This window comes from Trachypithecus francoisi, unplaced genomic scaffold, assembly GCF_009764315.1.
Source record: "Trachypithecus francoisi isolate TF-2019V2 unplaced genomic scaffold, Tfra_2.0 Lachesis_group10, whole genome shotgun sequence".
Classification (NCBI taxonomy): Eukaryota; Metazoa; Chordata; class Mammalia; order Primates; family Cercopithecidae; genus Trachypithecus; species Trachypithecus francoisi.
The window spans coordinates 11,757,818-11,784,778 of NW_022681455.1; the positions used below are offsets into that span (position 1 = coordinate 11,757,818).

A 26,961-nucleotide genomic window follows, 5' to 3' on the forward strand; every position below is an offset into this window, starting at 1 on the left:
GCTCTTTTTGAGTTTAGGGAGATGAAGTTAGGACAAGAAAGGCAAAATGGAGATAACTTTTTGTCATTGACTAAATGCTGCCCCAGCAGGACCATGCTTTAAAGTACCTATGGAATCACTGCACGATAAAATTCTTCTGTTATGGAATAAGTGAGTTAATAAGACAAACCTCATTCAATTCCTTTGTGAATAAAACAAGGAGGTGGGCTAAATGGCCTCTAGGCAGCTTTCATCAAGAAAATCTCCCTTTTAAAAAACCTGGTATATGGCAAATAATATTAAAAGCAAGCTTCAATATTCTGTCCAAGACACAATCCCAGCACCACTTAGCCAGGCTGGAATTTTCAGCTTACAATCTATCCTTAGGATGAGAAGGACCTATGGTCTTAGGGGCCCTGACAAAGGACAGCCTGACCCCGGCATGTGTCCACCAGGGGCATAGGGAGAGGGGTCGCGGGCCCTGGGTAAGCTGACTGTCTTTCTAACCATCCCCACATAGCAGAGGCCCTGCCATTTGGGCCTAAGGTGCTTAGCCCCTTTCTGTGCCCCATATCTCTTGTGGGATGATTTTCTCTTCCCAAGAGGCTTGTGTCCTGGTGTCAGCATCCTTGAGTGCTATCAATCATCCAGGAAAAAAAAAAAAAAAGAAAAAGAAAATTAAGCATGTAAGGGGCAGAGAAGGGAGCCTTTGATAGGATGTCCTGATCGCCTCTTGCCCCCAGTCAATGTGGAAGAGAACCTGCCCCGGGCATGCCTTGGTGTTCAGTCATAGTCACGGTGAGCCAAGCTCTCAAGGTCCTGCCAGAGATAGCCTCTCCTGCCTGCTTCTATCATGGTTTGAAGTTAACATTCCATCTAACTCCTCCCAAAAAGCAGAAATTGAATCTTTCTGGGGGGATGACTGGTCCCAGTAACTGACTCTGTGCTTGCCCAACCCTCTGCCTCATGACACAGAAAGGCTAGCACAGGGCAGGGAGTGAGATGGTGACAGGTCAGGCCAGGGGGCCCTGCGGAACCTCTTGTGAGCTTTTTGAGCCTCAGTGCATTCTTTTTTTTTTGAGACGGAGTCTCGCTCTGTCACCCAGGCTGGAGTGCAGTAGCCAGATCTCAGCTCACTGCAAGCTCCGCCTCCCAGGTTCACACCATTCTCCTGCCTCAGCCTCCCGAGTAGCTGGGACTACAGGCGCCGCCACCTCGCCCGGCTAGTTTCTTTGTATTTTTAGTAGAGACGGGGTTTCACCATGTTAGCCAGGGTGGTCTCGATCTCCTGACCTCGTGATCCGCCCGTCTCGGCCTCCCAAAGTGCTGGGATTATGGGCTTGAGCCACCGCGCCCGGCCTCAGTGCGTTCTTGAAGGACCTTCCTGTGGGCCACGACAACACCTGCCTCCCTGATGCTCAAAGCTAGTTCCCTGCAACTGCACGCCCTGGGAGGACTTCATCACACACTTTCCAAGTTAACATGTGATTCTCAGTATTGTTTCCTATTGCTGTCCTTCTTGCCCTCCTGTCCATATTCACCCACTGATGTGGTACAGGAGGAGGGAGAAAGTGAGTAGATATTCAGCTATTGTGACCATCACCACCAACACTCTTCTCAGTCCAGCAGCCCACTCAGGACAGTACCATACTGCACAAGGATGCTGTAGACAGAATTATCCACACTGGGAGGAGACCAGGGTCCTGAAATGTAATAGAGTCTTGTCCTCACACCAGCAGCATCGGTATGTCTGGAGTATGCATTAGAAGGGCAGAATCTCAAACTGCACCCCAGATCCACTAAACCAGAATCCACACTTTAACAAGATGTCCGGGTTCCCCAAGATCCTCATTTTGATGAGAATCAGCGGCCCATACAGGTTTGAGAAGCAATGCTCTGTAACAGCGGCTCTGGATCCTGATTGCAAGTTAAAATAACTGGGAAGCTTTAAAAAACACCCATGTCAAGTCACCATCTCTAGAGATATGGATCTAATTGGTCTAAGGCCGGCCTGGGAATTATTATTTTTTAAACTCCCCTAGTGTCTCTGTGATGTAAAAAGCCAAGGTAGAGAACTACTGCTAGAGAGATCCTGTCACGTTGAATGGCTCTTGACTGATACTTCGCGTGATATTCTTGACCACGTGGTGCTTGGCTGGTGACTTCCAATCGGGCCACTGGAAGCAGAGATTCCAATTCTGTCTCAGGATTTCAGAAGCAGAGATTCCAACAGATTCTAGTCTCCAATAGCCTGACCTCCTATTCGCTGTAAGTACCTGAGGGCGTGCTTCATCTCTGTCCATCTGCTGTCAGGTAGCTGTTACCTTTATTCACTTTCAGCTGGGAAACTGGTAATGTATACATCAACTCGAAGGGGAGAATGAGGGAGAATAAGATGACCAGCAGCCGTGACTAACTCTGTATGCCAGGTCCTGCTGTAGGCGCTAGATCCTCAGCAAGTCATCTGAGGTTCTCCGTGAGCCCAGGAGGAGGTCACCAGCATTATCTCCACTAGGACAAGAGAAAGCTGGGGCACAGAGACCTTTAGTGACTTAGTCAGTCTCACAGGTACAAGTGACAGGGCCAAGATAGAAACTGAGGCAGTTTGGCACCAGAACTTTTCTTCTAACCACAGCCCCCAACTGCCTCCCTGAAGCATTCATTTGAATTTCTGCTCTCACTGAAGGGGGCTCAGGCTGTGGAAGGAGAGAAAACATAGCTTAGCTCTGGCTTTGGACAGAATATGTGGCTATCTATAAGTTTCCAGAGCCGAAGATCTGGAGAAAGGCTCCCAGGTAGGGGAACCAGACAGTGGAGTGCCCAAGCCAAGATGGCATCAAACCTTATGAACACTGGCCCAGCAGGCACAAACAGGGACCATCTCAGGCCTCCTGGGCTTGGTGGCCACTCTACTTAGAGGCTGCCTGATCATGGAGGAATTGAAGTGCATTGCCATAGGATACATGGTTGGTTTGCGGCCAGGTGAGGGACATACCCTGGCTTTCCTGATTCCTACTCCAGTGCTCTTTCCCGTTTAATACTTTCTGCCCTAACATGCATGTCTTCAACAACTCTCTAACTGGTACACCTTGTCGTCACCCTCCTATACTCCTTAAACTCCCTGCCCAATACTCTACAGTCATTAGAGTCACTCCTTATCTGCCATCTCCAGAACACCTTTGCAAAAAGTTCTACTTTACACCTAGGGAAAAAAGTCCTTGGATATCCTATTGTCTGCACTGATTGATGCAATGAGAAAGCTAATGGAAATGAGGGATTTTAAAATGAACAAGACGTATCCCTAATCCGTAAGACACCTGAGGTCTAGTGGAAAAACAAATCCCTAAAGCAGTAGCGAAACAGCAGTCGTGATAAAGTGGTAAGTCTGGTGATTGGGAGGTAAAGGGGGATGCACTGGGAAGGACATGAAGTCCAACCTGGGCTGACCAGGGAAGGCTTCCTGGAAGAGGTGAGTGTTGAAATGAATGAATATGAGCCAGGCAAAGACTGAAGGATAGGAGACACAGAATCCCACGGACATAAGAAACAACATCAATGTGGAGGGAAAACCAGCAGTTTGGTGCCACTGGGGCACAAATATAGAAGAGCAAAAGCCAAAGCAGGGACTGGGTCACAGAGGCCCTTGTGTGTCATTCCAAGGGCATGACTTTTCTTCAGTAAACTGGGGAAAGCCTTAAAGTGTTTTCAGTAGAATAGGACACGGGGAAATGTGTTCACATAGGTTGCTTAGCTTTCAGCAATGTAAAAGTGTTCACTGTAGGCCGGGCGCGGTGGCTCAAGCCTGTAATCCCAGCACTTTGGGAGGCCGAGACGGGCGGATCACGAGGTCAGGAGATCGAGACCATCCTGGCGAACACGGTGAAACCCCGTCTCTACTAAAAAATACAAAAAAACTAGCCGGGCAAGATGGCGGGCGCCTGTAGTCCCAGCTACTCGGGAGGCTGAGGCAGGAGAATGGCGTAAACCCGGGAGGCGGAGCTTGCCGTGAGCTGAGATCCGGCCACTGCACTCCAGCCTGGGCGACAGAGCGAGACTCCGTCTCAAAAAAAAAAAAAGTGTTCACTGTATTGCAACTTTAACAAATCTAATTTTTCTTCTAATTCTTACTAAATTATTCATAATTAATAAAGATCTATCCAAGATTTAATACATTTATGATCTTATTCTGATGTTAAATAGGACCTTTTACTCATTCTCTTCTTTAAAAAGTTAAAAATCTAGAAAGAGCTCGAGAGATGAGCACAGTCATTTACAATTGTCTCTTTCACTTACATGAAAACTTGCATGTACATGAGGTAATTGAGGGTCTATATGTTGATGCCGGCTTATCTATTTATTGGGACTTAATTATAGTTAAAAATTGGATGCAGTCCTTAAACAATAAGGCTTGTTAAGCACTTTGTGTTGAGAATAGTAATTTCAATAATAACAAATATGATGATAATTTTGTTTTTTAGTTCAATGGATGTTTAATATTCACCATAGAGTAACAATTTAAAAATTAACTCAATACATTATTGAACTCAATACATTATTGAACAATTGATTTTAAAAGTTGTTGTTCTCTAAGCTCTAAGTAATCAAGTTTTTCTCTGTACTTCTAATATCTTAAACCTTCTTTAAATATATATATATAGAGAGAGAGAGAGAGAGAGATTTGGGGAAAGCATCAGAAATCTTTACCCAGAACTTCGAGGAGCCAAAACTAGTTAGAATTATATGTCAACACATCTAAAATGTCAACACATTTTTTTTTTTTTTGGCGATAATTTTCTGTGATTTGGAATCCTGATTGGGAAGTAATTTTTAGTATTCCATTTTTTTAAGTGTTTGCTTTCAAAGAGAATTTTGCCCTTGAGAGTTTCTTAAACTAGTCAAATTCTCCAAGAGTAGAAAACACGTGATACACCCAAGTTGCATGCTTATTTCTCCAGGGTCTCAGCTTCCTCTCAGAAACACACGCTCTGGTACTGAACCTTCTGAAACTGTCAGGTTTTTTTGCATACACGGGCTTATGTTTTCACACCAGTTCATAGATTGGGCGGAAGATGGCACTTCTGCCATCTCTATTTTGATAGAACAGAATGGCATGTGGGCGAGTGATGTGGGGGATTGGGTGTGACTCTCTGCCTTCCTTATATACAGAATCAGGGTAGAGTTCCTGCGCTTCTCCTGGGGTAGGGAAATAAGTCATGGGTGTTTTGCAGCCTGACTTTCTGGTAGTTACTTTTCCAACAATAAAAAAATATTCTGGGGTGGGGTAAGGAGAGAGGAAGCAGGAAGGAGAATGAAATCTTCCATTTTAAAAGTAACTAAGATGATTTTTTTCTTAGGAAGAAGCAACAGGATTCTACCCACCTGTAATGAGAAAGTTTAACTTACTGACATATCTCATTGCTGAAGACTCTGTCTGAATGAGGATTTCAGTCTCAAGTCTAGGATGTGATTTCTTCTGGTAAATGTCTTATGGAAGGCTGAGGAGCAGCCTAATGAGGCACTGCTGAGGTGGGAGGAGGTGGGAGGAGCTGAGAGGACTATCTGGACTTACTTCCTTCAGAATGAAATCTTGATATTTTCAAAGCTTGTGTCCCTGGAACCCTCACTTAGGGTTAGGGGGAGACCCCTGATTTTATTTATTCATGCTAGGGATGGTAATGCCCTGTTCTCTAGGTCCTGGGCTTTCTAAAGAAGATGATTTTCAGCTTTAAAGTTAAATGATGCATTGTTTGGGGGAGGAAAGGAGATCCTTTGATGAGGTCCTTTAAAAGAGTACCCCACCCCCAACGCTCTCCTCTTGCCTGTCTTGGCAGAACCTGTCTGAGTCCTTGGAAACATAGTAAGCATCATTGCTTCTGTTTGGGGTTAGTTTTTCTTTCGTTTCCAGGTGAAGTGGAGATGTAGGCACGGAAGAAGTGCATCTGTAGCTAAGAAAGAAATACACTGACCCCATTTCCAGTGGTTGAGCTTCTCTCCAAGTAGGTAGATGCTGGCGATGAAGATGTGGCTGAGAGAGAAGAAAGCTGCTAGACCCACGGGGCTGAGTTTGGCAAACACAGGATACACCCAGGTACCTGTCTCAAAGTAGAGCCACAGGATGCTGCAGGAAATAAGAAGTCATGGTGATTAGAGCAGGAGGAGAAAAACAAGCCATTTTCTCATCAGGATCAATGAGGTACTGGAACCTAGGCAGGGGAAAAGAATCCATACCAGGGACTTTTGTCAACAGCTGTAGTATTCCCACAAACCTAAATAAGTGAGGCTTTTCTGGGTAAATCTACTTGATTCAATAAGACATGCTGTTTGATAGGCTGGGCTGGGTTGTTTTACCTAACTCATTAAAATTCAACGTTGGTGACAAAATAGAAGAGAACATAGGGTTGGGCACCGTGGCTACCACCTGTAATCCAAGCACTTGGGGAGGCTGAGACGAGTGGATCACCTGAGGTCAGGAGTTCAAGACAAGCCTGGCCAACATGATGAAACCCTGTCTCTACTAAAAATGCAAAAAATTAACCGGGCATGGTGGCTCAGGCCTGTAGTCCCAGCTGCTCAGGAGGCTGAGGCAGGAGAATCACTTGAACCTGGGAGGCAGAGGTTGCAGTGAGCCAAGATCATGCCACTGCACTCCAGCCTGGGGGACAAGAGTGAAATTTCGTCTCAAAAAAAAAAAAAAAAAAAAAAAGAGAGAGAGCGAGAACATATTGTTAGCTAAAGGGAGTATCTGGGAACATGAATGATCCCTTTCCCTGAGAGGTATGGCCTTCTGAGACATCAAATCTGCTATTAAGGAATTCATTTTGCTGGCTCTGAGCCAGAGGAGTGGGGTTTGCTTTTTTTGGATCTAAGAATCAGGTGCAGCTTTCCATTAGCTCTCCAAGTCTGCTGGGATGAGGGAGCAGAGATGGAGTGTTATTGCCCTAATACAACATGCCTAGGATTTAACCATTGGCCCTGATTTTCACTCATGCATATAGTCATAAATAGAGTGTTAAGCAGGAATGCATGGATTTGCAGGGAGACTCAGATCTTGCTTATGTGAGGATAGGCTGTAAGTCATTTCTGGAAGCCAAGAGAAGAAAAAGAAATGCTAGGAGAAGAGCCATGATGTCTAAGTGAAGCCTAAAAATGCAGTTTGCTGGAAACCAACTGCACTGGAAGGTGCCAAAGTCTGAAATAACTTTTAAAAATTAAATGTGGGGAAGCTGATGCATCAGCTACAGTTCCTCATTGGTTAGGAGCACAGAATCTGGAACCGGGCTTCTGTGATTCAAATCCTAGCTCTGCCACCTAGTAGCTATGTTACCTCCAGCAATTTTGTCAACCTTTCTGTCCCCATCCCCTCAACGTGTAAAGTGAAGATCCAAATAGCATACACCTTCTAAGGCTGTTGTAAGGATTGCAGGAGTTAACACATGTAAAGGATACAGAACAGTGCTTGGCATATTGTAATATTTGACAAGAGTTCAAAAGCTTCTGTCTCCACTGAGGGATGGCACAATGGGAGTGCTCTCAGAAAATCTTCTTTGAAGCTGCTGATCTCTTGTAACAATTAGGATAGGCCGGGTTATGCTTCAAAAACAACTTTTAAATTTGAATGTCCCATGTTGTCAAAGGAATTCAGATGGAAGAATGAAATTCTGTGCTTAAACTTTCAGAAACCCAAGGGTGATCTCTGTCATTTCAAATACTTGAAGTTTGTTAAATGTTTTGTGGAAGAGACAAGGGCTATATTCAGGGCCAGGAGTAGGGTGAAGCAAGAGAGGTCCTAGGGTGTAAAATTTAAGGGATTATCTCTGTGCATCAAAGGATGCAATAAACAGTGTGAAAAGGCAACCCATGGAATGGGAAATAATATTTCTACTAAGGGGTTAATATCCAAAATATGTAAAATATTCCTGTAACTCAACAATAACAACAAACCCAAATAACCCAATTAAAAATGGACAAAGGACTTGAATAGACATTTTACAGAGAAGATACATGAAAGGCCAACAAATGCATGAAAGAATGTTCAACATCACTAATAACTAGAAGAAATGCAAATCAAAATGACAGTGAGATATTGTCTTACACTCATTAGGATGGACACTATTTTTTTTTTTTTTTAAAAAGACAAGATAACAAGTGTTAGTAAGGACAGAGAGAAATTGGAACTCTTGTCCATTGTTGGTAGGAATGGAAGATGGTACATCTGCCTTGGAAAACTATATGGTGGTTCCTCCCAAAATTGAAATAGAATTACCATCTGATCCAGCAACTCCACTTCTGAGTACACACTCAAAAGAATTGAAAACATGACTAACATGGTGAAATCCCGTCTCTACTAAATATACAAAAAATTAGCCAGGCATGGTGGCGGGCAACCTGTAGTCTCAGCTACTTGAGAGGCTGAGGCAGGAGAATGGTGTGAACCCAGGAGGCAGAGCTTGCAGTGAGCAGAGATCACGCCACTGCACTCCAGCCACTCCAGCCTGGGCAACAGAGCGAGACTCTGTCTCAAAAAAGAAAAAAAAGAATTGAAAACAAGGATCTGAAGAGACATTTGTACACCCATGTTTATAGCAGCATTCTTCACAATAGCCTGAAAGTGGAAGCTACCCACTGATACATGAATGGATACATAAAATGTGGCCTATACATAGGCATTAAGAAGGGAGAAAATTCTGATGCATGCTACCACACGGATCAACTTTGAAGACATTTTATGCTAAGTGAAATAAACCAGTTGTAAAAAGACAAATACTGCATAATTCCATTTACATGAGAAACCTAGAAGGTCAAATTCATAGAGGGAGAAAGTAGAATGGTGCTTGCCATGTGGTTGGGGGAGAAGGCAGTGGGGAACGCGATGGTTTCAATATGGTTTGTTTGTTCCTACCAAAATTCATGTTGAAATTTGGTCCTCTGTGTGTTGGTGTCAGGAGTGGGAGACTAGTGGGAGGTGTTTGGGTCATGAGGATGGATCTCCTAAGAATGGTTTGATGCTGTTCTTGTGATAGGAAGCTCCAGAAATGGATTTTTTCCATGAGAATGGCTTGTTATAAATCTAGGATGCCCCTCAGGTTTTGCCCTTTTCACTCATGTCCATTTCCCCTTTGACCGTCTCCACCACATTGTGAGGCAGCAGTGATGCCCTTGCCAGGAGCCAGGGCCATGCCCTTGAACGTCTCAGAATATGAGCTAAATAAACTTCTTTTCTTTATAAATTACCCAATGTCTGAAATTTTTTATAGGAACACAAAATGGACTAAGCCAGGGAGTTATTGTTTAACGGGTAGACTTTCAGTTTGGGAAGATGTAAAAGTTCTGGGGATGGATGGTGGTGATGGATGCACAATAAGGTAAATGTACAACATGATACAGAGCTTAAAAATGATCAAAATGGCAAGTCACTTAAAATGGTTAAAATTGTAAATGTTGTCTACCTTTACCACAATTTAAATGTATCTAAGGAGGTGTTAATTTTAGGGTCATATAAATGTAGGGTTGGCATTTAGTTCCTTGCCTGGGCCCTGCTGGTATCACTCTGCTTTCCCAAACTTGTCTGGATGTTCCTCCCAGATTGAGAATGAGGTGACTAGAACAAACAATAATTATCATCATTATTACTAATATTAGAATTCTTTTTTTTTTTTTAGATGGAGTCTCCCTCTGTCCCTCAGGCTGGAGTGCAGTGGTGCAATCTCGGCTCACTGCAACCACCGCTTCCTGGGTTCAAGTGATTCTCCTGCCTTGCCTACCACTTCCTGGGTTCAAGTGATTCTCCTGCCTTGCCCTCCTGAGTAGCTGGGATTACAGGCATGCGCCACCACGCCCAGCTAATTTTTGTATTTTTAGTAGAGACAGGCTTTCACCATGTTGGTCAGGATGGTCTCAAACTCCTGATCTTGTGATCCGCCCGCCTTGGCCTCCCAAAGTGCTGGGATTACAAGTGTGAGCCACTGTGCCTGGCCTAGAATTCTTTAAGATATGCATTCCATGGATGCATTACAGGATACCCACAGTGATTCTTACCTGCATGGCGACTTCTCATGGCAGGACAAAGGAAGTATATGGCATAGAAAATAAATAGTTTCAAGTAGATAGGGCTAGGAGTTCTGAATATACTCCAAACAAGTTGCATCACTTAGTTCACTTTGTTTACTTTATATACTTGAAATTAGAGCTTCTAAATGCCCATGCACATTTATGTAAGATAGTCTATAAATAAGGACATCCCTCCAGAGGCTTGGAAAATTTCTGTTTACTTCATATTTGTTTCCTTCAGCATAAGGCTTGTAAAGGAAAGTTCCCGAGGTAAGCTAATGAATTGTGTACTTTGACAGAGAAAGTGCAAGGAAAGTTATAGGTGTGGTACCTGATAGTGGGAAAAGTAACAGAGATACAGAGTATGAGGCAAGATGACAGTAATTTACCAAGGGTACTCAGCAGAGAGGCATGAGTGAGGACAGAGTCACACTGTTAGTTGACATCACTTCTTTATGGCTTGCCTGAATATGAGGGGAAGGTGGGAAGAGAGAGGGGAAGGAAGAAGAAAGAAAGGAAGGCAGGAAGGAAGGAAGGGAGGGAATGAGGGAGAGAAGGAGGGAGGAGGGAGGGAGGGAAGGAGAGAAGGAGGGGGGAGGGAGGGAGGGAAGGAGGGGGGAGGGAAGGAGGAAGGGAGGAAAGAGGGGAGGGAGGGAGGGAGGGAGGGAAGTAGGGAAGGAGGGAGGAGAGAGGAGGGAGGGAGGAGAGAGGGAGGGAGGGAGGGAACTTTGCATTCAACATGTCTTCTATTTCAGTCAATGTCAGCCCTCCCTTCAATCTTGCCCCCACATTTGAGCCCATGAAATCATATCTATACTAAACTTCCTTATAAATGTTTCCTCAGTCTCCCCATTTCACAATCTTCCTTCAGCCTCCTTCATTCCATCTGGGTTTCTGTCACCGTCTACCAACTAGGCTTTCTTGCTCCTTTCAACCCACTTCCCCTACTGCAAGCCACCAATAATCCGGTAATCTTTCTAAAAGCGGTCTCTGTCCACAGCCCTTGCCTGTCTGCAGTGAATCCCAGGACCCCAGCTGCTCACCCCAGCCGACCTGGCCTGGCCGTGCCCACCCTCCATTTGTAGATCTGCGGTCCCTCCATATTGAACCCCTTTGTTTCTTGAATGAACTGAGGTCTGCAGTTTCTTGGCTTTCACACCTGCTGTTGTCTTTGCTGACCTTTTTGTTTCCTGGAACCTGCTTCTCTCTGCCCGGTGTCTGGCTGAATCTTACTCATGCTTCAAATCTCAGCTTAAAAGTCTATTTCTCTAGAAAAGCTTTCCTGAAGCTTTCTCCCCCAACCCTGATTCAGTTAAATGCTTATGCCAGTTGCTTCCTCCACCCTGGAACTTATCTTTGTTACTTATTTGTTTTTCTCACTAGCTTGAAAGCTCTGCAGGGGCAGGGACTGTGTCTGTCATGCACATTTATTTGCCAAATGCCCCAAAATGCAACAGGTTCTTTGTATTTTGAAATGAATTGCTGTGTTGGGTGGCTCTGTAGGACACTGCTATGGACAGCTCTCAGTTGCCTGACTCACCAAGACCACCACAGGCTCTGAAAATTTGGAAATATACCAGTGGCCTTTCAAGTTTTGGTTAATCTCACTTTACTAATACTTTGAAGAGGCCAATGACATTGCCCCTCAGTTCAAAGAGCAATTTCACATCCTTCCTGAGCCATCCGCTATGTGAACCTTTGTGAGTTGGACCAGGTGGGCACCAAATGGCAGCCAAAAATTAATTTTTTAGGGTCTCCTTATCCTAAATCTTAGAGGATTAAAATGGCTGTCAAGAAATTCATAACTTCTGCGTCTTATCAGTAGGGAAATACAGACGTCTGTGGGTGGCAGATAAGCAGATAACGGAGTTTTGTGGGCTTTGGGCATATAATTCTTTCTTTCGGTGTTAACCCTCATGTTACATCTTTCCAGCCCAGAAGGAATATATCAAATAGAAAGAGTCAGGAGAAACTGTAGAGCTAGAGTGTTAGTCAGTTTACCTAGATGATGAAATGTTGGCAAAGATGAGAGTTATTGGGGCGGCAACCTCATCGTGGCATTTAAAGCTGTTGCCTGACCCCTCCCTGAGACACCCCCTTCCAGTTTGAAGTCTCTCCACCCTCAGGGCCCATGGTTTTCTGTCTTCCTGCCCTTCTATCACCTGGTCATTCCTTGCTACCCTTGCTGCTCCTTCTCCCTCCTGTCCCTGAGAGGAGGGCCTTTCCCTGGTGTTTGCCTCTTACTTATTTATCTTCCCTCTCTTCTCTCTCTTTCCAGCAACCTTGTCACTCCACGAGGGTTCAACTAGCTGCATCTCCTCAGCCCCACCTTTCTTGAGACTGCAAGGTCTGAATTTCTGAATGGAAATTCCTCCAGGCAGGTGATTCTCAATCTTGGCTGAAAATTAGAATTGACTTGGGGGCCTTAAAAGTTCCAATGTTGAGGGCACATCCAGAACCAACTAAACCAGAATATTTTTGAAATGAGACCCACTATGGGATATTAAACTCACTGTTTTACTTATACCCAAAACTATTTCTTTCACAATTTATTTTCATCTACCAATGGAATCACCATTTTTCTAGTCTACTAACTTAAAATTTTTAGAATTATCCTAATTTTTTCCTCTTCATTTGTGTGGTACATGTCAATCAATCCATAAAACCTATTCTGTTATTTCAACAATGTGTCTCAGGCGTGTCTCTCATTTCTTATTCTACAGTTTTACTCTTTTCACGCTGTCATTATTTCTGATTTCTGTTACAGGCATTTGGGTTGAACAAGAACTAAGGTTTGAACAGGAAAGATGAGAAGAACAGGAGATGAGATACCCTTTCCTCTCCTAGCCCTCCACCTCCATCCCTCTTCAGTTTGGATCCTGGCTGGGCTGGACCCCACATGTTGACAATAAGGGTGTGTTGTGTGGCATCTTTCTTATTAATTTTCATATAATAATTTACAGGCAGTGTAAGGATTTCTTCTGTGGAAAATGGTGCTGAGATTCCAATCCCTGCTGACAGTTGAGGCTATAAAGCTATGGTTGACCTGGACGGTCCCAGTTGAAGATCATATTTTAGGAAAGGGTAACAGTGGCTCTGGGAGAGAGTTCATCCTAACACACTGGAAAGAGAAAGAGAGAATTGCTGATTCTGGAAATGGCAAGGTGGCTAGTACCGGAACTCAGCTTAGTCCACCCCTTGGCAGCTTTTAATATATTCTCAGGGTAAGATGTGTACGTGTATTTGTAAATGAGGCATGAATTTAAAGAACTGTTACTTCTGGGAACCCAGGAAACTTTGCTGAGGGATCTTACCCTGGCGAGCACAGTATAAAAGAAAGTAATTCTCTCTCTTGCCTCATAGGAACTACTTTGGGGAAGCGACTTTCCAAACATCTGCCCCAAGCCTGGGTGATGGCTGCATATCTGTGCAGTGCTGGTACTGGGCATGTAATACCTTATACACTAGCAGAGACACCTGCAGCATCAGTAGGTTTCTGGTCTACCAAGAGCAGTGTGATGATGGACTCCAGGCTAACTGGGTTGGTTGCTGTGGCGAGTAACATTGTTAATTCTACCAACACAGGGGGTTGATGGGTAATGACAGTGTTGGCACCCGCAGTGGGCACGGTGTGTGAACCCTTAACACTGTGCCAGGTGGGGATGTTGGGCCCAGTGGGGATGATGGTTTTGCCATCTGTGTGTAAGAACAATGCTCAGAACAGTGTACAGCATGGGTTGTGCAGTGCACAACAGGGGCATGTGTGAGCACTCAGCAGATTACTGGAACTCCTTAGGGATGGAGGTCTTGGAAAATTGGACCAAGACCTCCAAAGCAGAAGGGTGTTTGGGGGTATCACTGGAACTATGAAATAATCATTCATAAAAAATAAGACATTGTGATCAAACTACATAATATGCTGGCCAGTTTTTATTTTTATATTGGTTTATATTTTATTTTGTTTCCCATCTCTTGTCACTCCAAATTATTTGAAGCACTGTTGTCAAGAATGACATGTTAAAGCATAATTTGCTGGCCAGGTTACTAATACTGCTCACCCTTACTTTCACTCCAAACAAACAAACAAACAACAGCAGCAACAAATGCTCCCATTGTCTATACTACGTCCAACCTCCTGTAGTCTGCCATCTGCAAGCCTCCACCAGTGGATAGTTCCAGGGATATTTCTCATTAGTCTCTTTCACAAACAGGTCCAGCAAAGAGAATTATTGACCCCTGCTCTCACACTTTCTGCACTCTCCTGGCCTTGGGACTGTGCTCCTGTTGTTTACTTTCTCTCATTTTTTCTAGCTCTAATCCTGCCGGCCCTTCAGGGCTCAGATCCAATGCACGCCTTCCACAGCGCCCTTCCCACACTGCTCAGCTGGATGCAAACTCTTCCTTTTTTGTGACTCCTTGTTTTTTTTTTTTTTGTTTTTTTAATGATGTTTCACCACTTTCCATCTTCTGTACTTATAATTTGTATGCATGGCTTACCTCCACTTATTAAGGATAAACCCCCTGCAGGCTGAAGCTTGGCCTTATATAACGTTGCTCTTCTGAGCAGGACCAACCATGTGTTAGGGAAAATATTTATTCAATAAAAGAATGATAAAAACCAGCAGAAGAAACATTTCTATTTTTTTTGCTCCTCACCACTGCCTCAGGGAGAACTAGGTGAGGTGTTTTGGGGTAAGAGAGAAGGGAGGAATAAGCGAGCTACCATATTTAAAGGTGACTAATGCTTTCCAAAGGAAATGAAAGATTTGCAGTCATTACGATTTTGCAAAGCTTTATTTTCCCACTTAAGGGATGGCTCTTCAATTTTGCAATCTGAAAAAGAACTAAAAGCAACCACCACATGTAAGGCGGTCCCCTCGGTCTCAGGGACTATTTTTAGGTCATTGTAACATGGTTTCGGCAGTGAAATGCTTCTCCAGCTCAGCTTCAGTGCTGTTTTCCTGACTCATGTTCATTTCTCACGCTCCCTCTGGCCCGAACCCATGCTCTTTACCTCATTCGTGCTATGCCATTTCCCCATTTGACCATCTAAACTGGCACATCTGACAGCGGGCCCATAGCCACTTCCCTAAAACATCTCCATGGGTATCCGCAGCTTGTAGAACTTCATGGCCATCTGTGGCTGTGAGGAGCCAGGGCCCCTGGAACCTGCGTAAGGGTGGGGATGGCAGGCACCAAAGAGTCTGAGCTCCTCTAACCGGGATGTGGACAGAAATAGAGATGCTTCCATCAACAGGACAACATCAAAAACCCTCCTTTAAGTGTCTATATTTGATTTGTTCTAGCAAAAATGGGGCTTAATGGACCAAATACCAACTTAGTATTTCTCATGAAGGATGAAATCCCAAACCACCTCAGCTCCCCACTGGGCACTGGAGCCTACCCAGTCACATTTCTTCTGGTGACGGGTCTCCATCCCTTCCCTCCACTCTCTTCTTACCAGTATTTTACTGTCTAATCCAAGCATAGAGCTGGGAACAACATGTGAAAGATTTCAGAGGCTGGGTGTAGTGGTTCACACCTGTAATCCCAGCACTTTGGGAGGCCCAGGTAGGTGGATCACCTAAGGTTGGGAGTTCAAGACCAGCCTGACCAACAAGGAGAAACCCCATCTCCACTAAAAATACAAAATTAGCTGCACGCGGTGGCATATGCCGGTAATCCCAGTTACTCCGGAGGTCAAGACAGGAGAATTGCTTGAACCCGGGAGGCGGAGGTTGCGGTGAGCTGAGATTGTGCCATTGCACTCTAGCCTGGGCAACAAGAGCGAAACTCCATCTCAAAAAAAAAGAAAAAGAAAGATTTCAGAGTGCAGAGCTAGGTCAAGTTTTGTGCATGCCCATCGATCCAGCATTTAGCTGAATGGTTTTGCCCACACTGGGAACTGAACAAATACCTGGCCATATAAACACAGTGGAAAGACAACTGGATTTGGAAACAGAAGACCTCAGTTTTAGTTGGCTCAAGTACCAGCTTTGCATCTCCACTGCACCTCTGCCATATGACCACGGGCATGTCATCTACCCTACCGGAGATTTCGTTTTCCGGTGCTAAGTCATCTTTAAGTCGCCTCCCATTGCTCACACTCTCTGATTTTATGTGTGGATTGACTGATGCTTTCATCAGTGGGCTGACATCAACTCCCCGGAGTTACCAGCAATGCCACCAACTGGTCTACCTGTCTTGTTTCTCTTCAGTCTGATGTCCACACTTCAGCCAGAATCGTCTTTCTAATCAGCTTTCTTACATAAACCACATCATTTCATTCCTCTGATTATAATACTTCTCTACAGAAAAGCACTTGCTTTAAAAGTCCAAACTCACTGATGTGGATTTACAACCTGGCTTTACCCTGTCCTCCAATTCAGCCACACCCTCAGCTCCTCCAGCCCTTTGCAGATGCTGTTTCTTCTGCCTGAAGGTCTTTTCCACATCTCTTTTGACCTATTCTTACTCATTACTTGGGCCTCAGCTTAGACAGTGCTTCCCTTTAAGAGGCCAGTCCTGCATACCTCTCTGTGTGCCCGTAGCATCCCGGGCTTATGCCTATTACAGTCCTATCACCCTGTCTCCCACTGTCTGATACGCTCCTCTTTCCCCGGCAGCCTCTAAAGGTAGCAGGTTTCCTGAACATCACTGTATCCTCCGTATTTTAGCATAGTGCCTGGAGCTGGTGAACCACTGAATGGATAAAGGATGCACTTGTACCTGGTTCCCATCTTGTTGCATTTCTTTCTTCAATCTCCTAATTAACTGCATCATGACGACACCCGCCCAGGTACTGACAAACCAACCTCCTGGCTACTACTTCTCATTTTTATAGCCACTGCAATTTTCCCCAATAACAGCAGTGGCCTTAGGTGCTTTTTATCTTCTTGGTCCCCAAAAAGGAAAAGAACAACAAGGGTCAGATATGTGAACTGATAATCAACTTACAAGTCCTTAGGTAGAAGACATTAGTAAGTAAAAGGTAATAACTTATATATATGAACTACAAAATTTACGCTTTGCAATAAGGAGTAGGTTAAACACCACCAAAAAAGATACAGCATCCGAATTCATGTGTATAATCAGCTAGCTTCTACTTTGCTTCTCTTCAACACACGCAAGAACAACAACAACAAAATCTTTATGTGTCTATACTCTTACCCCAACCCAGGCCCCAGATACTCTGTCTTTAGGGATATATTCCTTTGTGTGAAGCCAGATATGGCAAACACATAGCATATATCTTACCACTGTCCATTGTCATGCTATTGAAAGTCATTGCCTAATAATCAAGCAAATTTTTCTTGGTAGTGTCTCAGAATCCTTCTCAACAGAGTGCTCCAGACATCAACTATCAGTAGGTCCCAAGCTTAAGCCTCGTTCTCTGAAAGTTCCTTTGTTAAAATGTAAAGGCTTCAGAGGCTGAAGAACAATATAGAGCACCGGAGTCTTGGGGTAGATTTACTGAGCAAGTGCTTTCTTCAAGATGGGAGAAGAAAGATTTGGGTACTCGGGGAAAGAGGGGCACAGAAAGGTGGGAGGGGTAGACACCACAAAAGGGAAGGAAGGGTTAGGGAGAAAACAGCAGATGAGGTCTGGACACCAAGTTTGTTTGCTCTAAGACAGAGGCTGGTCGAGTCCATAAAACAGGCACTGCTAGAGCCCAGGTTCTTTGAAATGCACTCTCTCTCGGCTTCCATCCCTGACAGAGCACTGAACTGAACTAAACTTTCCCGCATATAGGGATCAGAGGGTTGTCCAGATTGTCACACATGAATAGCTTGTGTGAGTCTAGAGAAGGAACACTGATTAGCTTCCAATCTGCAGATATTGTGTTCAGCAAGCCTCTTTCTTTCAGTAGGAGCAAAAGCATGGTACCAGATGAGAAGGTTATAGAATGGAAGAAAAGTTTCTCAGTCACTGGGTGAAAGGCCAAGCACATTCCCTTGATTATAGACTATTGGGCAGCATTTCTGAAAATGAGTGTTGCCAGGTGGTTGAATGATGAAATCTAGGCCAGTTACTGAAATCGTCTCCCATGCATTGCCCAAATGCCTTCTAGGAGCTCTGATGCCAACTGCTGATGCAAATAAGCCCATAATGAAACAGGCAACAGGAGTGGACAAACCTAGCCCGCTCTGCCCGCTAAATGCCTTTTTAGGTAGAATGTAGTTAGACGCCTCGGATCCCTCAGCCATTCGAACATGTTCACTGAAGAGAGAGAACCAAGGAGCAACATTTCCTTGGGAAAGCAAGGTGCATGGCTTTGCAATGATTAATCCTTCATGAGAGAGAGAGGGGAAGTTGCGACTTGCTGTGTATGTGTGTGCACACCTGCATGTTTCTGTGCAGGGGAGGTTTCCATGAGCATTAAAATCAAACAATAAGAATCCTTCTTACCTGCAAATGTAAACATGATTAAATCCTTATTAAACCAAGATAAAGGGATTCTGACAGAACAGTACACATTTCTGGAACTTCCCTCGGGGCCTTGAATGACAAGCCTACGTTGACTTTCTCCATGTGATTCTTACCGGCTGATGTAAGTAATGCTGGCAGCAGTCAGCAAGGTGAGTCCTGTCTTCTTTGATGGATAGGAGTGAGGCCCGAGGACGACTTCAGCCAATGTGATGGGGAATATCAAAGTGTGCTGGAGGAGAGAAAATGGCAAATCAGAATGACAGGGTGTCCGGGGTGCCTCTAGTGCCCATAATTCTCTGTTCCCCTTCCAGTCTACCTCTTCCACACTGCTAGATGAACCTTTCCAGGTCATGCTCCCTAGATGCCCAAGGACCGACAGTGGCTCCCTCTTGCCTACCACATTAGTCCAGATTCCTCTGTCTGGCTACCAAGGTCTTTGCATTGTGTCTCACCTTCTCTCTGCTCCTGCTTATTGCCCATTGCTCCCCTGTCCCCACTTCTCACACACATTCACACATTCATGCACAAACATGCACACTCACACTCATGCATACATACATTCATGCACATGCACACACACGTTCATGCATATTCTCACAGATATTCACACATTCGTGCACAAACACGCACACTCACGCATACACACTTAGGCATATTCTCACACATTTGTGCACACACATGCACACATCCATACTCTTGCATACTCTCACACACATTCATACATTTGTGCACACATACACACACCCACGTGCACACACACCCCTCCTCCGTTAGACCGAGGCCGTCTCCTTCACCCTCCGTCGTGTCTCTTTCACCCTCCGTTGTGCTCAGCATGCTCACTCATACTTCCAGCCTCCTGTCCCTGCTTCCTCTCCCTGTGTGGACTGTGCCTTCTCTCCCCGGGATTCAAATCCTCTGTGTTCTTGCGGCCAGTGCAATCTTCCATGATACTGTCTCTGAATTTTCCTCTTGCTAATTTCTCTCACTCAATTCGACTGCATTTATATCCTGTGCCATGTAGTCTAGCACTTATGGTGTATATTCGTAAGCTCTGGGGGGCCGGAGAACATGTTCCACCCATCTCTGCGTTTCCTATTGCATTTAGCACGGTGTAACCGAGCTCAGTTCTGCTGAGGGTGGTAAGTGTGTGGGGTATGCGTGAGCCTCCCTCTGAAACCCCTATGTCCTCCCCCTCCTTCCCTGCATCACCCCCTCCTTATAACCATCTGTTTTCTTACATCCTCCAAACCCTTAACAGTAGATTTTTAAAAAATGACATAATCAAGGAAATAACTTTAGGAATGGTGGTGTTTTCACATGCAAGGACTGCTGCAGCCTACTCCCATCTTGATTCTAGAAGCTGGCCTGGGAAAGGTCACTGGAGTATGTGTGCCATATCTTTTCATTTATTGATAACATTTATGAAGTTCTCCTGCCATCCTCTGAGCTTACTGAGAACATCTAGTAGTGCTAGTATTTTGTGTTTTTTGTACTTCCAGCGGTCATTCCTCCTTCACTCCTCGCCAATTTCCTCAGCTCGTGGCTGCCTCTTTCACCCACAGTCGCCACCTGCAAGCTCCAACCCCATCTTGTTCCTGAGCCCGAAGGCAGCTATGTTGGCCCCTTCGCTAGGGTAGTCTTTGGAGCTTGGGAATGTCACTGTGTTCCCATGCCCAGCAGTGCAGCTGGAACTCTGGGTGCTGGCTCTGGGCAGTCCTTGTGCTGTCATTCACAAAAGTCTTGTGCTCAGGAGGCATCCCCAGGAGGCAGTAGCTTCCTCCCATCTGAGCTGAGCTGGCTACAGCAGCTGGAGATCACGATGACCCACAGATGACCAGAAATGGGTCAAGTGAGGTCATTTGGTGAGGCAGGAGAGGGTGAGAAGGACTAGGCTGTAAGTACAGGGCAGCATGGGGTGAAGAGGACCTCTCAGCGTGTCCCGGTCAAGGCTACAGTGGGGTGGTCCAGAGCACCTGGGCATCTCAAGGGCCCTGGGCACCCTGAATTTTAGTAACAACGCCTAGAGAAACAGCATTGCAGACAAGCCATAGCTTTTACATAATTTGCTCACGGCTGGTCCTGAACACACTGACTGGTTGGAGAAACAAATGGAAAGGCTCCCAGGCCCTCATCACACCTTGCATCTTTCTTCAGTCTGATTTTAGGCTGCAGCTTCTGTGTCTCTCCCTCTAATAAAAGAGCATGGCATCTAGAGGCACACAGTTTCTAATCTAACCCTAGGCTAGAGACAAAATCTCTTTGAACTTCAGATTCCCCAGTTATCAAATGGGTTCAATAAATAGTACATATCTCTGGGGAGGTTGCTATGGGGATTGAGGTGAGTGCGTGGAATATGCTTGGTCTCTGGCCCTGGAGAGCTTCCGAGAGCATTTGCTAGGGTTGTCACTATTATCAATGTGACTGTTGTCCTTCATCTCATTGGTGGGCCCAGGGTGGGGTGCAAGCAAGGGTCCGGGATATCCGTGGCTTCAGGTGTTTAGATGGACTCTGGCCTGGGTCTGCAAGAGGCTATGGCATGCCAGCTACTGGAGTATGGTTGTCCCCGGGGCTCCCTCCCCAGCCCACAGCTGGTGCCTACGTTCCCAGCCAAGGCCACCTCAGAGCCCTGCTGATGCTCAGTGACCAACAGGGATGCTCTCTTCATCCAGAGGCCACCTCAGCAGGCAGAAGATGGAGCTGTCTCCCTGCACAGCCACTTGCCTCTCTCTCCCAGCCTTCACTCTGCTGCAGCCAGGAAGATCCAACCTCTATTAAAAACCATTAACAAGCCCATTATACTGGCCATTGATCTGACGAATTTTATTAACCCTGCCCACAATCAGCAGCTCCCATCCTCTACATTAACAATCATTTGGAACAGAATTCCTGTGGAATAATGTACTGTGTTTGTGTTAGGAGTAAATGAGTTCACGGTGATTAATGCTTTTACAACGAACAACTCAGGAATGCATGACTGGTCACCTCTTTCAGGAGGCTGCCCTTTGCAAGTGACATTCAATTGGATTTCCAAATGAATTCTCCCTGATGGCTGCTGGGAAATTTACTTCAGTGATGTCATTAGTGATGGGCCATATACCTCGACTTCATCCTAGCTAAAAGGTCTTTGCAAGAATCACATTTTCCGGTTGGGGCTGGGAGTAGCAATGAGGAAAAGAGCCTTCTAAATATTGAACTGCAGTGAAGAGCCAAACATGATGCAATAAGCCTTCTGGTGTTTCAAACGTATGGGTAGTTCACCTCACTTTGACATAAATCATATGACCTTTTTCAGACAGCACATATTTCAATAAAAAAAGGAAGAACAAAGTCAGTAAAAGAAAAATCAAATATGCTTTTTGCTTCCAAAAAATCTAATAATTAGGCTGGGATTGACACAAATTAGAATGCTGCCAAAAATTACTGGAAACACTGACTCATTCTGTATTTCAATTAACAGTTTCTCAGTTTCCCTTATAAACAGTGAAGCTGACAAAAATTAATTATCTCAGATGGGGTAAAATATTTCCTTCCAAAGTAAACAAAACATCATGGGCTAAAACAATAGCATGTGTAAACAGAGGGGATCTAGTGGAGCTATCTTTCCTTGTCATTAAAGTCATCGTTTTGGTAGATTTTCCTTTAAACGTCTCTTTCCAAATGCAACGGTTATAAGGACAGTGTTGTTCTTCTCCCATCCTTTTCTATTCAATTATACCTTCCCCATCATTCTCCATATAATGCCAACTTTCACCTGAATAGCTTGGAGTGAGAACTACCAGCATGAAGTATCGATTTAAGTATTAGTGTAATAATCACACTAGATTTGCTGCTTACAAAATAGCCTTGCAGATAAGTACTAAGATTTACCAGCCCACAGAAAATTTTTGCAAAGTTGCGTGAGTGACAACATGGAAAATAATGATAATGATTTGAGCACTTGTTTGTACTCACCCCATACAGGTAGATAAGTGGCTCTATTAAACAACTTCCCTGCATATGAGGCTAAACTTACAGTAGGATGAAGTTTGCCTGACCTTTGAGAAAGAAGCAAGCCTTAATCACTGAGATAACACATGGAGCCAACAGGTCTTCATCACTGTCATAGAGGCTCCAGAGACTGAATCTTTAAGGCTATGTTGATCACACTCTTATCCTAAGGTTCTTACAGGGCCCAAGAGCACTTAATTTTCTCCAGTGAAAAAAATTCAGAGAGCCTGAATTTTACATATTGTAAAATCAGATGATATCATAAAAATATCTAATCTCCGCTTCTTTCCTCTATTTCATTTCCCTTCTGGACTATCTCTTGTGTTGACTTTGAGTTGACCAAGATAAATAAACTGATTTCTACCCTCTCAGATGGGTCATCAAGAGCTTTCTCCTGCAGATGCTGTTTCTATATCACCTGCTGCATATGTGCCTTAATACTCTCTTCCTCTCCTCTATTCAAGCCACATTCTGATCTGAGAATTAGTTCCTCATATTGGCTCTTCCCAAACTGAAGTCCTTTCCTCCAAGTCTCTACAATGATATCTTTGGTTTGCTTATGGTACTAATGGATAAATTCTTTTAAGTGAAGTTTTAGTGCACTAACAAGATCTCATTTCTGGGTACATTAAGGAGGATTTCTTTTGTTTACAATGTATCAAATACATCGTTTTTTAATTTTAAAAAATGGAAGCCTTCACAAAATCTCTTTGGGGAAAACACATGACCAAAATATCAATTAAAACATAAACGTAAATACAATAGACATAGAAATGGAGGCAAAACAAACCTTAATCGAATGCCATCACATCCAGGCTTATTATTACACTGCTGGATCACATTTCTTAAGCTTGAAAATTGCATGCAATAAAGGCATGCAGTAATAGTTGTTTTGTAAATTCTAGTAAAGCAATCTCTGGTTTTGATAATACCATCCATTTGCAGGCTAAAAACTTATACCTCCCTCCTCACTAACTTCCTGTGCTACAATTTCTGCCTCTAACTCCCTACAGATAGAGACAATGGTGATGGTCCGTGACATTTTTTTAGGAATATTTTGTATCTGAAAGCAGAGACCATTTGTATTCTCTATGTTCCTTACATTATTAAAGGTAGAGTTTTGCTTTAAGTAAATCTGATATCTGGAAATCTGGAAACGTGCACGTAGGCTATAGAGCTTACATCTCTACGGGACTTAAAAAAACAACTTCCAACTATGCTACCTGTAGAAGTCTTTTCAGTCTCAAAGGCTGAAGTTTTTAAAGAGAATTGGGTTTGTGAAAATTCTCTTTTCTACTTTCTAGGAACTCAAGTGCACAGGCCAGACACCACTGTCATTAAAGAGTCAACATTAAAATTCGTTGGGAGGAAGGGATTGGGGAGATAAATCACCCACAGAAAGAGACACTGACTTCTCTTTGATCTCCACTGTCAACCTAGGTGGGCTAACACACGTTCCCCAGCCTGCAAATGCAAGTTGTATGGCAAAGAATAGTCATGTTTGCAATTTACTCTGAAATGCACAAAAACAAGATGAATCAATGGATGCACAGGTGGAGAGATCTATGAGAAAGCAAAAACAGCAAACTATTAACAGTAGAATCTAAGTGGTGGGTGACCCAGCTATTCACTGTAAAATTCTTTCAACCTTGCTTTATGTTTGAAATTTGTCATAATAAAACTTTGGGGGAAACATGAATAGTCTTTACTGATCCAGAAAGAGAAATGAATGCCCCATTGGGCCAAGGAAGAAAAGCACACTATTGTTTATGAACTCTTATGTGACTTGAACAGATGGTTAAATGACAACTTTATGAATCTTCTGAAGATAATTTTTAAGCTATCTTTTACTTACTACACTGCTGTCCTTTGGGTTAATCTGTAGTTTGAACAGAATTTCAAAGCATCATTCTATTACAAAACTAGTTGGCTTTGAAGGAATCCAGCCTGGTGAAGAAGTGGCAATTTGGATTCTATCCAGTTAAGGATAAGATTAAAAAAAAAAAAAAAAAAGATATGGGATCTTAGGACCCTACAATCAGGAATCAGGAATATATTAGCCTCTTCCTGTCCCCATCCCCTCTCTCTCAACCCTCTAAAGTATCCAAATCCCTTCTTCCTACTGAGCTCTCGCTGGCGATAATAACACCCTACACACCTGCTGTCAGTGCTGACTGACACCTTTACTCCTCACAATCAAACTTCATTCATTTTTTTACCAAAATGCTTTCCATAGCTGCTTATTCTTTTATCTTCCCAGGCATCACTTCCTTAGCTTTTCCCTATTTTGGTACATACAATCACTTAGCTTTTCCCTATTTTTGTACATATAATCAGGTGCATAGTCTGGTACATTGCAATCAGGCAAACCTAAAAAACAAGTTTTAATGTTGCTGCTCCCCAGCTCAAAACCTTCGGTGGCTCTCTATTGCCTCTGTGCACTATCACCTTCCCTCATCTCATCTCTTATTTCTCAGAGCATCTCAGCAGGCTCCCTCTCTTCTCCTCAGTCTCCTTATTATCCTTTTGTTTCAACCCATTTTTCTTCTCTAGTATTCTTCCTTTTTTTAAATTTTTTAACTCTTTAATTTTTTCTCTCCCAACTAATGCCATACATCTTTGAGATACCTTACCCAAAAAGCCCATTTATTAACATGAGAAGATAGAAACGAAAATTAGAACTCAGAAGAACACTGAAACACAAATACACCAATCAGAAAGCTTACTGGGCTTCTATTGTTGAGATTCAAGTTTAGCAATATGCTTCCAGACAGATAAAGTAAAAAGAGCAAGATGAAATGTACACACTTCGTATTTTTTGTTTTTTGGAGAAATTAAAGATTTCCCCCTAGGCATTAGGCCTGAAAGAAATTACTACCATTGTATTTTCATTTTAGCGAGACTAAGCCTCATAGTGACCTCAACAGTGTGCTCATAACAAACAGTTCAGAGGTCTAGATTCCATAAACTGATAACATCTGAAGGCAAAATAATGAAGCTCAATCAAGTGAAGGAGATGCTGCCAGTGAGGAGGTAATATTTTATATTTTTGTAGCCTTATGTGATCTGAGCCGTAGAGGAACTCCAGAAGTACCATTTTCCCCATGGGTGTTTCGTTTGTTTTTGTTCCAGTTGTGAATCGGACACCAGCCAGGATTTTATTCTTTGTTTAAAGCCTATAGTGCAGGCATTACCACTGTTGATAACACAGAGATCTAAACACTTGGAGAAATTAAAGGAGTCAATGCTAATGTTGAACCCTTTTACTGCAAATAAGAAACCTCACCAAGGAAACCATCCCCAGCCTTTCCGTATTTGTGAGGCTGTGGCCCGTCCTGCCTTCTCATGGGATGCTCACTCTTCCGTCTGTTCTGCGGCTCTGTTGGTCTGCACTCAATGCTTCACTGCTTAACAACATTCCAATTCGTTTTTTACACTGTCAATTTCATGTGTTTTTTTTCCCCTTCCTTTTCTCAAAGAGATGATAAACTCTTTGAGAGCAAAGCTCTCATTTATTTTTTCAGGACTCCCCTCCAGCCTCTCCTTAACACATATTTTGACTGTTTCTCTTGTGCACCCGTCCACTGTAGGATGGAGTCCTTAATGAGGTCTGCAGAAGTCCCAGGGATCTGTCTTTCTTCCCGTGCCCACCCTCTAATTACTCTGCACTCCCATGTGAAGACCAGGTTTCCCCTCTCACTGCAGATACGGCACTCACCTGTGTCTCCTTCACTCAACCCCCTTGGCCTTCACATCACTTTACAGGGCTCAGTGACCCTCAGCTGAACCCTGAAACTCCAGCAGGCACCCTTTCTTGGCAGAACTGAAGGCTCCTGTGCTCATTCCTATCATGATATAACACTCGTACATTCACCTAATACTGACCAAAGTCTTCCAGAGATGGAAGCAACTCAAGGCTTGGGGTCACCATTTTCTCTCTAGTGCCTACAGTGTTTAACCTATTCTGGCCACTTAACATCAGTGACATTAATGAACCAGTCAATGAAACAAAGTGGGGCAGAAGAGGAAGACAGGTCTTCTGCACAGCCTGGGAAACCAACCCAGACTTGCTTCACTGGACTCCAGCACCCACATAGCAGGCTGCGTCCAGGATGGGAGGGTTGCAGAATCAACCCCACTTCCAGCTGGTGACCTTAAGGCTTTCTTACAGCTGTAAATGGCACCCCAAAGCTTGGAAATGGGTGTTGGAGATCAACATACTTTGGATATTTGTCCTCTCCAAATCTCATGTTGAAATTTGATCCTCAGTATTGAAGGTGGGGCCCAGTGGGAGGTGCTTGGGTCATGGGGGTGGATCCCCTATGAACAGCTTGGTGTGTTTGAGTAACGAGCGAGTTCTCACTCTTAGTTCCGGTGAGATCTGGTTCTTAAAAAGAGCCTGGCACCTCCTCCCCTCTCTCTTGCCTCTCTTCCTCTCTTGCCATGTGACATGACATCTCCCTTGCCTTCTGCCATGAGTAAAAGCTCACCAGAAGCCAAGCATGCTTCCTGTGCAGC

At 44.0% G+C, this 26,961-nt stretch overlaps 1 protein-coding gene and 1 long non-coding RNA gene across 6 annotated transcripts in view; one reads left to right on the forward strand and one right to left on the reverse strand.

Annotated features, from left to right (window-relative positions):
• ADTRP (androgen dependent TFPI regulating protein) overlaps positions 1-26,961 on the reverse strand; it is a 92,678-nt gene that overhangs the window by 4,245 nt on the left and 61,472 nt on the right. For all 5 annotated transcript variants that reach the window (XM_033216227.1, XM_033216225.1, XM_033216224.1 and 2 more), the window contains 2 exons: positions 18,570-18,685; positions 5,946-6,097 (listed from right to left, as the gene is read on the reverse strand). In XM_033216227.1, coding sequence (XP_033072118.1) covers positions 5,946-6,097; positions 18,570-18,685 — 268 coding nt within the window. The remainder of the gene's footprint in view (positions 1-5,945; positions 6,098-18,569; positions 18,686-26,961) is intronic.
• Positions 10,778-13,933, forward strand: LOC117086732. Its single transcript, XR_004438552.1, has 2 exons — positions 10,778-12,940; positions 13,390-13,933. It is a non-coding gene; the product is annotated as an uncharacterized LOC117086732 (long non-coding RNA).